This window comes from Aotus nancymaae, unplaced genomic scaffold, assembly GCF_030222135.1.
Source record: "Aotus nancymaae isolate 86718 unplaced genomic scaffold, 86718_ANA_hifiasm-v0.15.2.pri h1tg000020l, whole genome shotgun sequence".
Lineage (NCBI taxonomy): Eukaryota > Metazoa > Chordata > Mammalia > Primates > Aotidae > Aotus > Aotus nancymaae.
In genome coordinates this window covers 3955686-3968123 of record NW_026988432.1, presented here as the reverse complement: position 1 = coordinate 3968123, position 12438 = coordinate 3955686, and the positions used below count along the sequence as shown (strand labels likewise).

The 12438-nt window shown below is 53.7% G+C and overlaps 1 protein-coding gene across 3 annotated transcripts in view; it reads left to right on the top strand.

Annotated features, from left to right (window-relative positions):
- Positions 1–11572, top strand: part of CNDP2 (carnosine dipeptidase 2) — a 35537-nt gene extending 23965 nt beyond the window's left edge. For all 3 annotated transcript variants that reach the window (XM_064379019.1, XM_064379020.1, XM_021673534.2), the window contains 8 exons: positions 4–92; positions 1943–2143; positions 3877–3961; positions 4985–5145; positions 7078–7242; positions 8982–9123; positions 9424–9571; positions 10454–11572. In XM_064379019.1, the coding sequence (XP_064235089.1) occupies positions 4–92; positions 1943–2143; positions 3877–3961; positions 4985–5145; positions 7078–7242; positions 8982–9123; positions 9424–9571; positions 10454–10523 (1061 nt within the window). In that variant the 3' untranslated portion in view covers positions 10524–11572. The remainder of the gene's footprint in view (positions 1–3; positions 93–1942; positions 2144–3876; positions 3962–4984; positions 5146–7077; positions 7243–8981; positions 9124–9423; positions 9572–10453) is intronic.
- Positions 11573–12438: the final 866 nt, after the last annotated feature.

Sequence of the window (12438 nt, the reverse complement as noted above, 5' to 3'; positions counted from 1 at the left end):
TAGGCAAGCTGTATGGGAGAGGTTCAACTGATGATAAGGGCCCCGTGGCCGGCTGGATGAATGCCCTGGAAGCGTATCAGAAAACAGACCAGGTATGCCCCCTATGCTGACTCCTGCCTGGGCCTAGGTTCCATCTGAGCCATAGGAAGACAGTCTCTCTGTTCACACAACAGCTTGTAAAGCTCACAGGAAAAGAGAAGACAGGCACCCCCCAGCCCCTATCCGCACAGGTGACTCGGATTTAAGAGTACAGGTTTGTTTTCCAACTTTAGGAAACATTCAAAGTTTAATTGTTTTACAGCTGCTCAAAGGTCATAATATTGGCAACTCAGCATGATTTTTGCCACTGCAGGAAATGTGACAATGTGACAATGTGACTTTTCGGCCCCTGACTGTCCCTGTGAGTGTGGTTCCTTGCTAGAATGTAATGCATGCTTTGTGACATCACACAGGCCCTCACTCTCTCTGTGTGGTTCACATCCTCTTAAAAATAAATTCTGTTTTTTAAAATGTATTTTCCAGCCTGGTGCGGTAGCTTGCACCTGTAATCCCAGCACTTTGGGAGGACGAGGTGGGTGGATCACTTGAGGTCAGGAGTTCGAGACCAGCTTGGCCAACATGCTGAAAACCCATCTCTACTAAAAATGCAAAAATTAGCCGGGCATGGTGGTAAGCACCTGTAATCCCAGCTCCCGGAAGGCTGAGGCAGGAAAATTGCTTGAACCAGGGAGGTGGAGGTTGCAGTGAGCCAAGATCGTGCCACTGCACTCCAGCTTGGGTGACAGAGTGAGACTCTACCTCTACAAAAGAAAGCTGTGAAATATCTGCTCATTGTTCAAGGTTTGCTAAAAAGCAGACAAGTAGAGAGAAAAATACTTGCCTAGAATCCAAAGACAGTATTTTGAAATCTACCAGGATTTTCTGTTGCTTTTTGCCTAGTTGTGATCATGCTGTGTAGACATCTTTGCATCTTACTTTTATCTTGTATCCTGATGAAATAAGAATAAGATAAGCATTTTTGACCAAGTATGGAATGTTAGCTCTGAAAAGGGTCTCAGCCCTTCTGGTCCAGGGGATCACTTTACATGGTGGGAAAGTGATGCCCAGAACCACCTGGCCTGGCATGGCAGAGCCTGCATGCTGGGCAGGAGCTCGGAAGCCTCCCGAACTCTGGCCCCGTGGAGCCCTCAGCCTCAGCTGCAGTGGAGGTACCTCAGGCTGTGGGGGAACCAAGGATGACAGGTGGCTATGCACGGGGAGAGGGCCTGTGGAAGCTTTTATGTGAAGGGCAGAAGCGGAGGAGGAGGTGGCGGGGGAGGAAGCACATCCATGAACAGGGCAGTCTAGGACTCAGTGGCCTTGAGTCCTCGTTTAGGCCCTGCTGTTCTTTATGCTGTTTGGCCTTTGGTAAGTCACCAGTTTTGTGTACAACGTCATTTTTTCACCTTTGGGTGTGCGGGCTAGAGTCAGAAGAGCAGCTGTGAAGCCACAAAACATGATCCAGACACTCGGTGAGGTGTGCAGGTTGCCACCGGGCCCCTCAGGGAGAGCAGCACTTCTGTGCCCGGGAGCAGCACAAGGTCACGTGGGAGGACCCACGCCGCCTGCGTCAGTGGCTCCCCCGCTATAATCAGGACTCACGTGGTGTTCTTTGTGTCGTGGCCCTTACTGCAGAGGGAGCAGCACAGGCTTTCCTGGAAGCTCTCCTCGGTCATGCGGGGTGGCTGCAGAGAGCCCCACCTGGTGGGACTGGACCTGTCAAAGTGGCCTGGAGCCACAGTGGCCTGGCAGGGCCTGGGGAGAGGGTGACGACAGGTGCACACAGAGGCCCATGTGATCGGTCTGGAGAAGGCCGGAGATTTGAAATGTGTAATCCTGAGTGTGGTTTCTAGAAGAATAGTTCGCAAACTGAATATCTGCTCGTGCTGTTCCCTTCTCATAGGAGATTCCTGTCAACATCCGGTTCTGCCTCGAAGGCATGGAGGAGTCAGGCTCTGAGGGCCTAGACGAGCTGATTTTCGCCCAGAAAGACAGCTTCTTTAAGGATGTGGACTATGTCTGCATTTCTGACAACTACTGGCTGGGGAAGAAGAAGCCCTGCGTCACCTACGGCCTCAGGGGCATCTGCTACTTCTTCATCGAGGTGCAGTGCTGAGTCCTACGGCTTCATTTTTCTCTAACCTCTGAGTCTCCTGGTTCTTCCAAACCCAAAGTAGGCAAGGACCCAGAAGTCAGGCACACAGGCTAGAGAAGCACAGGGCTCACTTAGCGCCCCAGTTCCCAGCTTCCATACCCCAGGTGGACAGCAACACCTCCAGTGATCAGGAGTTAATCTCACAGCAGCATCAAGCTAGGTCAGTGTGATTTGCAATGCTGCCTTAGAGCAGCTGAGAGGAGATTAAATGTTAGTTCATTTCGGAAGATGCAGACACATACAAAGCATTTTAGAAACACTTCCTGGCCAGGTGCGGTGGCTCACGCCTATAATCCCAGCACTTTGGGAGGTCGAGGTGGGTAGATCACGAGGTCAGGAGATCGAGACCATCCTGGTCAACAAGGTGAAACCCCATCTCTACTAAAAATACAAAAAAAAAAAAAAAAATAGCTGGGCATAGTGGTGCTCACCTGTAGTTCCAGCTACTTGGGAGGCTGAGGCAGGAGAATTGCTTTAACCCAGGAGGCGGAGGTTGCAGTGAGCCGAGATCGCGCCATTGCACCCTAGCCTGGGTAACAAGAGCGAAACTCCGTCTCAAAAAAAAAAAAAAAAAAGAAACACTTCCTTCTGAAAGTTGAAATATTTATACATTAACACTTAGGCTCCTTATCCCATGACTAAGTGACTGACTGCATGGGATACAGAGAAACCAAGACCGGGCGTGGTGGCTCACGCCTGTAATCCCAGCACTGTGGGAGGCCGAGGCAGGCAGATTACTTGAGGCCAGGAGTTTGAAACCAGCCTGGCCAACATGGAGAAACCCCATCTCTATTAAAAACACAGAAAGTTAGCTAGGCGTGGTGGCGGGCACCTGTAATCCCAGCTACTTGAGAAGCTGAGGCAGGAGAATTGCCTGAACCTGGGAGGCAGAGGTTGCAGTGAGTGGAGATTGCACCACTGCACTCCAGCCTGAGGGACAGAGCGAAACTCTGTTTCAAAAAAGAAAAAAAAGAGAAACTGAGGCAGCACTGAGCGTGGGAAAGGCCAGGCCTGGGCCAGATTCTGCCTCTCACTGGCTGGTGGTCATCTCCCAATACCCCACAGGGTAATGTGTGATTAAATTAGGTCCTGTCTACAGAAGTCATTTATAACCTGAACAGTGCTAGAAATCATTGCAGTTGCTACCCTGGGCCCTAACTCTGAGCAAGGCAGCATTCTGGTTTTATAGGTGGCCCCGTGTCACCCCCAGTGCTGGGAGGGGCATTGCACCTCTGCCCATTTGCAGGCGAGGAGCCGGGCACTCGGCGGGCAGCTGCTTTACGCTGGGTATGTGCTGCTCAGTGCAAGGGTGAGGTCTGACCTCGGGTCTCAGGCTCTGGGCCTGTGGCGGGTCTCATTCATGTTGGGCTGCCCTCAGCAGAGGTGCAGGGTCTTCATGAAACTTCTAGAAAAGGCTCTGAGTGGCAGGCAGATTGCCCTGTGGAATGCTTGTACCTGTGGCTAGTGTTACCAGCTTATCCATGCTTGGCATACGCAAGAGTCTTTTTTGTTCCTGCCTGAGGTTTTAATTTGGGAAATGCCTTGCTTTGCTCCCTAAGAGAGGAGATTTTGATTTGGAAAATTGTCAGGCCTCGTAAATGCCCTTTGTTGAATTCACTGTCACATGACAAAAATAAGCTCCCACTAGGCAGCCAGATACAGCGGCCTTTGTTTCCGTCCAGGTGGAGTGCAGCAACAGAGACCTGCATTCCGGGGTGTACGGGGGCTCGGTGCATGAGGCCATGACAGATCTCGTTTTGCTGATGGGTAAGTGTAGGATTGGCGTTCAGTTGCCGTTTAAGGGAAAGTGGACGGGCATGATTTCCAGGCTGTCATCAGCTTTGGTGCATTTCAGCATTCCACATGAACCAGCTTGTGTCTCGGTTTCCAACTGCACCTCCCCCTCCCTCCACTCACTCGTCCCTCTGAGAGGCCCCCTTGTTTTATTTTTGCTTCTGAAACCCTCCCGTGCCTGTCACTACCTGTTGAAATCTTGCCCTGCCTCCAGCAGCCAACTCAGCTGCCCCCAGGTCCTGTCTGGCCAGGCCCCTCGAGGCACGTGCTGCTGTCCTTCCTCTAGATGTGGTCATTTGACATCTCTCGCAGGACAGTGTTTTGGTCTGTCTTATGTGATAACCAGCCCCATCCACGTCCCCTCGCTTGATCAGCTCTTTGAGAGCAAGCAGCCCATCGCGCTGTTCCCAGCGTCTTCCTGCGGTGAGGCCACCCATAGCCCACTCTTACCGCACCGCCCCTCATGCTCTCCTTTCCTCCCTGCCAGATGCCAGCCACCCACGTGATGTCCACTCTGTCACACCCACAGTTTACCCCCATCAGTTCGGGAGCAGCTTGTTTCTTGTGGAATGCACATTAAAAAGGCACACAGGCAGTGTGGTGGTTGTCAGAGTGGCGCTGCGTGAAGCCAGTCTGCTGGTTTGCCTCCTGGTCCATGACCAAGGACAATTCCCTTTCCCCACCTGCTCCTCAGTCTCCTTATCTAAGAAATGGGCATGCCTGAGCTGCTCCCTCATTGGCCGTTCTGCTGATTACATCACTGGCTGAGCCTAAGGCCCTGGACAGCGCCTGAGAGGCAATGCATGCTGGGACGCATCCCCTGAACATTATTCTGTGGACCATGGTGGCTGCTCTTGTCCCCTCCCTCAGCCACGTGGCTGTGGGGCCCAAGCTGCGTCTCTCCCGAGCCAGGCTCCTGGGGTTGGTGCAGGAAAAAGCAGCTCTCCTTTGCACAGCTCCCCCCTGAGTGCTGTAACCCTATCCCACTTCCCTCAGGCTCTTTAGTGGACAAGAGGGGGAACATCCTGATCCCCGGCATTAACGAGGCTGTGGCTGCTGTGACGGAAGAGGAGCACAAGCTGTACGACGACATTGACTTTGACATAGAGGAGTTCGCCAGGGATGTGGGGGCGCACGCCCTCCTGCACTGCTGCAAGGTGCTGGCTCAGGGCTCGGCCCTGCCGCTTCCCTGGGTCCCGGGGGTCCCCGAGGGAAGGAGCTGGAATGTCCAGTGCACGAGTCATCAAACAGTGCAGGCATTCCGAAAGCAGGTGTGACCGGGTTGCTAGTCGTTGGGATTTTTAAATATCAAAATCCACTTTTGATTCCATCAGACCTGGAGAAGCATGCAGAGGGGACACGGGCTGTCACCTGCTGCAGCGGCTCTGCTGTGTTCGTGTTCGTAGAGTAACCTTCTTACTGCTGGGCCCAGGGACCATTAAGCCACACCAGAGCCGAGTGCTGGGTGGAAACTGTAGAATGTTCACGTGTTAGGGGGAAAGTGGGTCATGACTCTTCTAATAGGCCATAGGTTTATGAGGTATATGTAGGTTCTGTGCCATTAATTCAGCCTCCATCCATTGAATCCAGCACTTAGGTGCTTGGGAGACAAGGGAAATAAGGCCAAGCTGGGCCCTTGAGGTGTGTCTCCCAGAGACAGGCTAGCAAGAACTCTGGAAGGCAATTTTCCAGATTTGGAAAATTGTCAGGGAATTTTCCTGACAAGGGCCATGCTGGGGAGTTCCAGAGGCTGTGGGCCTGCATGAGAGGAGGGTCGTGGTCCTGGGAGCAGCTGAGCCTCTGATCAGAGGGTCCCGTTGGCCAGCAGAGGTGCAGGGCGAGGCTGGCGTGCCGAGTCAGCAGGAGCACAGACATGTAGGCTGCTTGGGGTCAGATAGGCAGCAGAGTGAGTCCTGGGACTGATACCGTTGTGCCAGCCTGAAGGCCTGGGGGCTGCCATGGAGCTCCGGGTCTTCCTAGGAGACGTGAGCCACAGCAAGGCTTTGAGTTCATTGATCTCAATGACAGTGGGAAAGTTATGGGTCAGGGTGTCGGAGCTGAGACGGTGGAGCTCAGAGACCCGTGAGGATGTTGCAGGTGCCAGAGCCTTGGCTGGCATCAGGGGGACAAGGGAGGTTGGGGGACACTCAGCCCCTCAGGGAGGAGCCTCTGGAACAGGAAGAGAAGGTCCCCAACAGCAGTGACTGAACAGAGATAGATATCATGGACCGAGGGGTTGGGTGCAGGGAGGAGGGGCTGGGGAAAAGGTGGGCCTGTTTCTCTGCCCTGTTCCCTCAGACTTGGGTTTGCTTCTGTGCAGGGGGTTTTAGGGCCTTGTCTATGCCTCCTAGATAACATTGAGCTGTTTGGTTCACAAATGGAAATCTACACATTCAATGGCTAAGTCACCGAGGAACCTTCTGGAAGCTCCTTCGGGGGCACACCTACTCTCTTGACCTGCCTTCTGCTGCTGCAGGGACACAGGGGGAAGGGGCAGGCAGGAAGGTCGTGGCATTGATGACACACTTGGGAAGCAGGAGACGAGGTCTCCCCTGGTCTGAGGAGACAGCATCACTGGTAGTCACAGGCCATGCCAGGTGCGCTGATCAGCCTGGCTCTGCTCTCTCAGTAGGAATGTGCTGCACACCCGTGTCCCGTGGGCCTGGGAGAGGTCTGCATGCAGCCTGGGCTGCATCCCCTCTTCCTCCTCATGCCTGTGGCTCGTCAGGAGCCCCAATATCTGTGGGACCTTGATAGCCCCAGTTCTGCAGGTACTCAGTGACCAGCGTGGCTCTCCCAGTTCCCCCAGGTGGAGGACCTGAGCCACCCACCCTGCAGTGAGGGAGTGAGATGCTTCCCCTGAGGCTGCGCAGCCAGTCAGGGGCCTCCTTTGTGCTGGGTCGCCGCAGCTCTAGAGTGCTGGAGCGGGCTTCCCTGCGTCTGGACCCCCGGCCTGTGGTGTCAGGGTCCTGGGCCAGGCCCTGCCTCACACTGCTGATTTCCCAGACAACATTCCCATCTCCTCAGTGAGCAGATGGGGCTGGCACCGAGTGCCTGAGGTGTCCCTGACCCTCTTGATTTTTCTGCAGAAAGACATCCTCATGCACCGATGGCGGTACCCGTCTCTCTCCCTCCATGGCATTGAAGGCGCCTTCTCTGGTTCGGGGGCCAAGACCGTGATTCCCAGGAAGGTGGTTGGCAAGTTCTCCATCAGGCTCGTGCCGAATATGACTCCTGAAGTCGTCAGTGAGCAGGCATGTGGGGCCGGGACATGGGGTGGGGCCAAGGTGTCTGGGCAGAGACTTGGGTAACCAAGGCTCTTACTCGGCAAACACCCAGCCATGCGTGCCCGACTTCCTGGCTCCGGCCACATCAGTAATTATGACATTCATGGTTCAGAAGCTAATCAGAGATAATGCATCCCATGGAAGTTACTGATGAGGCAGGCCAAAATCTGGCCTTTGACCTCACCCCAAGGCTCCAGGCCAAACACGAACATTGGGCCAAGCATGTTCTGGTCCAAGTCCTGGAGCCACCCCCACCACGGTGCCATGTGGAGGGGACTCTGGTGGCTTGTGGTCAGCCCAGCTTCTGACTGTCCTCCTCAGCTGGGATTCATGGGGAGGTGGAGTCGGAGTCTTCCTGCTGGGAACAGGAGTCTGGGGCTAGCCCTCCATGCAGAACACTGAGGTCTGGGCATGAGGAGGAGTCCCTGGGTCTGTGCCTGGCCCTATCCTGGGTCTGGATGCGATGTAGCCTGTGGCCATTTATGAAGCGCCTCAGTCTGCTCAGGCTGCCACAATAAAGACCACAGGTCGGGTGGCTTACGTGGCAGAAATGGATTCCTCACTGTTTCGGAGGCAGGTGAGTCCAGGACCAAGCTGCCATAGCTGTGGCATCTGACGAGGCTTCCGTCTGGCCGTGGCCCCTGCCCCCACGTGTCCTCATGTGGCGGAGGGCAGGCTCTCAGTGTCTTCTCACCTAGGCCGAATCCTGCCCTTCTAGCCTCATTTAACCTTTGTCTAAATAAGGTTTAGAAAAAGGAAAAAAAAGCCAAGCTTTTAAAGAATTCAAGTTAGTTTTATTCAGGCATCTCTCTGAGGGCTGCAGACTGCAGCCCGGGGCCCAGGAGCAGCCTTCGAGAGAGTTGGCCAGGCTGCTCTGAGAGCGAGCAACTCAGCCCACAGTTCATCTGCCGGTGGCGGAGCTTGAATGCACACAGAATCCCATCGCACCTGCTCGGATGTTACATTCCAGCAGAGCCACGAGGCTCGGTGTAAGAGCACGTGTGGTTATGGGTCACAGAGGCACAACCACTAACACGGTCAGGTGGTCAGGCGCTATCTTACCTGTGGAAAAGATACGGATGGGGTCATTTATCTCCTAAGGAATGCAGCGATTCAGGCAAGAGATGGGGCAATGTGTGCTCTCCCTGTTTTGTCTTCAAAGCATCTTTTCCGAAACTGCAGGTCGGGGTAGGGTCGAGCTTGTGAAGAGGCTGGCAAGCAGAACGGGGCACACGCAGCTCCTCACGTTTGTCACTTCGTCTCACACCTTAGCTACTTCTGTGAAGTCCCTATCTCCAAATGGAGTCACATGGAGTTTCGGGCTTTGAGGGCATGCAAACATTCTGTCCATAATATAAAGCAGATCAGGGAACATTGTTTTCCAACTTAATTTAAATTGTATCATCATTTGGAAGATCTTTGGAAAGAGTGAATTGCTTGAAATTAAAACATTGCCTTTTACCTTGAAATCACTGGGTTTTATTTTTTGATAGGAAATCCCCCGTTTCTTTACTCTAGTTATGTAGCTGAGTATTAAGCAACAGAAAATGAGACTCATCATAGACTCAGCATAGACCATTGCAGACCTGTCCTAGGCCGATGTAGGCTCACTGTAGAGCCCTGCTAGCAGACTCGTAGGTCACAGGCGTTGGATCAGATGCCAAGCTTCTAAAGCGTCGTATGTCTCCATTCTGTTTGCGGTTTAGGTCACAAGCTACCTAACTCAGAAGTTTGCTGAACTCCACAGCCCCAACAAGTTCAAGGTGTACATGGGCCACGGTGGGAAGCCGTGGGTCTCCGACTTCAGTCACCCTCATTACATGGCTGGGAGAAGAGCCCTGAAAACAGGTTGGACACTCCCCTTGCAGATGCATATTGAGACCTCTGTGTGTCTGACAGGACTCTGTTATATCTCATGGGCGCACAGCTGCGTCGGGCACTGCTGTGGCACGTGGGCATGCAGTTAAGCCAGCATGAGGACAGCCAGTGTGTGGGATGAGCCCGGGCCCCTGGCGGGCCTTGTATGAGGCTTGCTGTCCCCAGGGCCTTGCCCAGGGTCTGACTGAGTGCTGCTGAGTCATGGTCTGAGACAGATCCCCAGCCCTGGGGCCCCAAAGCTCACCATTTATTTTATTTCATTTCCCCCAGTTTTTGGTGTTGAGCCAGACTTGACCAGGGAAGGCGGCAGTATTCCCGTGACCTTGACCTTCCAGGAGGCCACAGGCAAGAACGTCATGCTGCTGCCTGTGGGGTCGGCAGATGACGGAGCCCACTCCCAGAATGAGAAGCTCAACAGGTGAGAGGCCAGGGAGAGGCCCCAGTTGGCGTCTCCTGCACAGCCCCCCTCTGGCCCCCGTGCGCCCCCCTCCCCCGTGTGCAGCCTCACCTCCGAGAGAAGCGGGCGGAGGTGATGACCCCATGACCCGCCCTCCTGTATTTGTGTGAAGTGAGAACATCAGATGGGAGGCGGGACGAGGCCTTGCAGGAGGGGTGCTAACGAGAACGTTCATGCAGCGTTCTGTTTATCTCAGTACTTCATCTACCCTCTCTCCATTTCTTTTTTTCTGTTCATTTTTCCGTTTCCTTTTTGAGAAATTGCAGTGTCATTGCTAACTGCATGCGTTGCTGCTTTGACACATCCCTGACTTGGGTGGACGTGATGGGGATTCTTCCAACAGAGCGGGCGCAGCCTCTGAGCCGGTCTTGAGAGCAGGAGGGGCCCAGCAGGCAGGGGTCTCGGGCAGTTCTAGGAGAGGCCTCTGACCCCTAGAATTGCTGAGGAGGGCAGAAGGCAAGGATGTGTCCTGGGGTAACCAAGGCAGACGATTAGGGACTAAGACAGAGGCAAAGACCCTTCAGGAAGGAAAGACGGGGAGACAGAGGCCTGGTCTTCAGAGACAAGCGGGCAATGGGAGGAGCCCACGATCCAAGCTTGACATTTACTACCCAGGCACTAGGGGACCAGGACTGGTCTCTGGGCTCAGCAGTCAGACTCAAGCTGCACTTAAGAACTGAGGGGTTGAATTCTGAAAGCAAGCAGGGCTCAGGGCCCCCAGGCTGGGATGGGGGTGCTCCCCAGGAAGAAGGCAGAGTGTGTCTGGGCTTGGGAGGAGTCACCCCATGCCTGGGTGTTGGCCCATGACACCAGCTGACATGATGCTGTGTTCCTCTCTACCAGGCGTAACTACATAGAGGGAACCAAGATGCTGGCCGCGTACCTGTATGAGGTCTCCCAGCTGAAGGAGTAGGCCCGGCTCCGTGTGCTACTTCTGGCGAGAAGGAATCCCGCCCTCACCTCGCCCTTTTCCGACTTGCCCAGGGAAGTGGAGGTTCCCTGTTTCCTTTCCCTTCTGTCAGGTTATCCATGACTTCAGAGAACAGACACAAATGAATCCAGCTGTCCACGGATAGAGCTACCCAATGGACTTATGAGTGACCTGAAGTCACAGCTGAGTAACCCTGGGTAGGTTCTCAGAGCAGTCGGGATGGCTTGACCTGCAGAAAATACCCAAGGTCCAAAAGCACAAGGTCCATGGAAAGCTCTGGTTGTTGGCCGGGCACAGCAGCTCACACCTATAATCCCAGCACTTTGCGAGGCCAAGGCGTGAGGATCACTTGAGACCAGGAGTCTGAGACCAGCCTAGGCAAGAAAACAAGACTGTCTCCACAAAGAGTTTAAGAAATTAGCCAGACATGATGGTGTATGCCTGTAGTCTCAGCCAGTCAGGAGGCTGAGGCAGGAGGATCGCTTGAGACCAAGAGTTGGAGCCTGCAGTGAGCTATGATCGCACCTCTGCACTCCAGCCTGGGCAATGTAGCAAGACCCTGTCTCTACAAAAAGCCTTTTAAAAATGAGCCAGGTGTGGTGGTGCATGCCTGTCGTCCCAGCCACTCAGGATACGGAGGTAGGAGGGTTGCTTGAGACAGAGTTGGAGGCTGCAATGAGCCGTGACTGCCCCCACTGCACTCCAGCCCGGGTGCAGAATGAGACCCCATCTCAAAAATAACAAGTTCTGCTTGTCATTGAATTGAGATGAACAGAGAGCTCGATGCTTTCTGCCTGTCTCAGGTGATGCATTGCACATTTGGGACATTTGGAGAGGAAATGAGGAAAGAAGTCCGGGGCCTCCCCGATCTCACTGTCTGCGGGTCCTGTCCCTTTCTCAAGACCTTCACCATTACCGGTGTCTTCCTGTCTTCTCTTTAGTATGATCCTCAAAACCTCACCTAACTGGAAGATGATTTTGTCTCAGTCTGTGCTCCTCAATAAAAAGTAAACATGGCACCTCTAAAAGAACCTCTCTGTCTGAGTTGCTCATGGCGTGCGCACTGTGCTTGTTGAAAGGTGTCTGGTTGATGGTGTCAGCTCAGGGCCGGGACAGCAGGCAGGACCCGGAAAACTACCCAGGTCTTCCCAGGCGAGCACTCCCTTCCTCGTCCACACAAGTGGAGGCTCACTCAGCTCCCTGCAGGTCCCAAGAAGTGTCCCTGTCCCTGCTCCTTACAGCTGTGGGGCCACAGGAAGTCCAGCTGGCTTAAACATTGATCGGCCCAGTTGACATAAAAGAACAGAGTAAACTCAATGAAAGGAAAAGGCTCCTTGAAGTGGTTGGTTCCAGGGCTAGGCAGGGAAGATGTGAGATGAGTCCTGAGCGTCTCACATCAGAACGTAAGGATGTGCTCCTGACAAGGACACAGGAGCCAGCCTGGAAGAGCTTACAGGGCCCCGGGAAGCAAGTGGATGAGCAAATAGCAGTAGTGTCGGATTTTTACCATGGAATAGCTAACAGTCCATGAGTCTATACTAATATAAATAAATCAAGTGACAAAGCGGGTGAGAAGGGGCGCTTTGATGCAGAATCTCCACTAATGTGGGAGGGAGGTGGGAGACCCCTGACACACTCTAAAGTTGGTAGGCAAAGGGTTAAGGAATGGGATATGTGCACAGCTTGAAAGCACCTCCCAAGGGGAAAACAGTAACTTCACAGTAGAGAGACCTGGCAGGCGCCACCCTCAGATCAAAGCGAACCTCAGTGGTAATGACACGTCCACATCAGGCACTCCTGACGCCACTCCCTGAGGACGACGTGCCGGTTCTGGGAACATCACACTCATCATGAAAAAAATCAGACAAACCCAAATGGATGAAACATGAGGAAAATC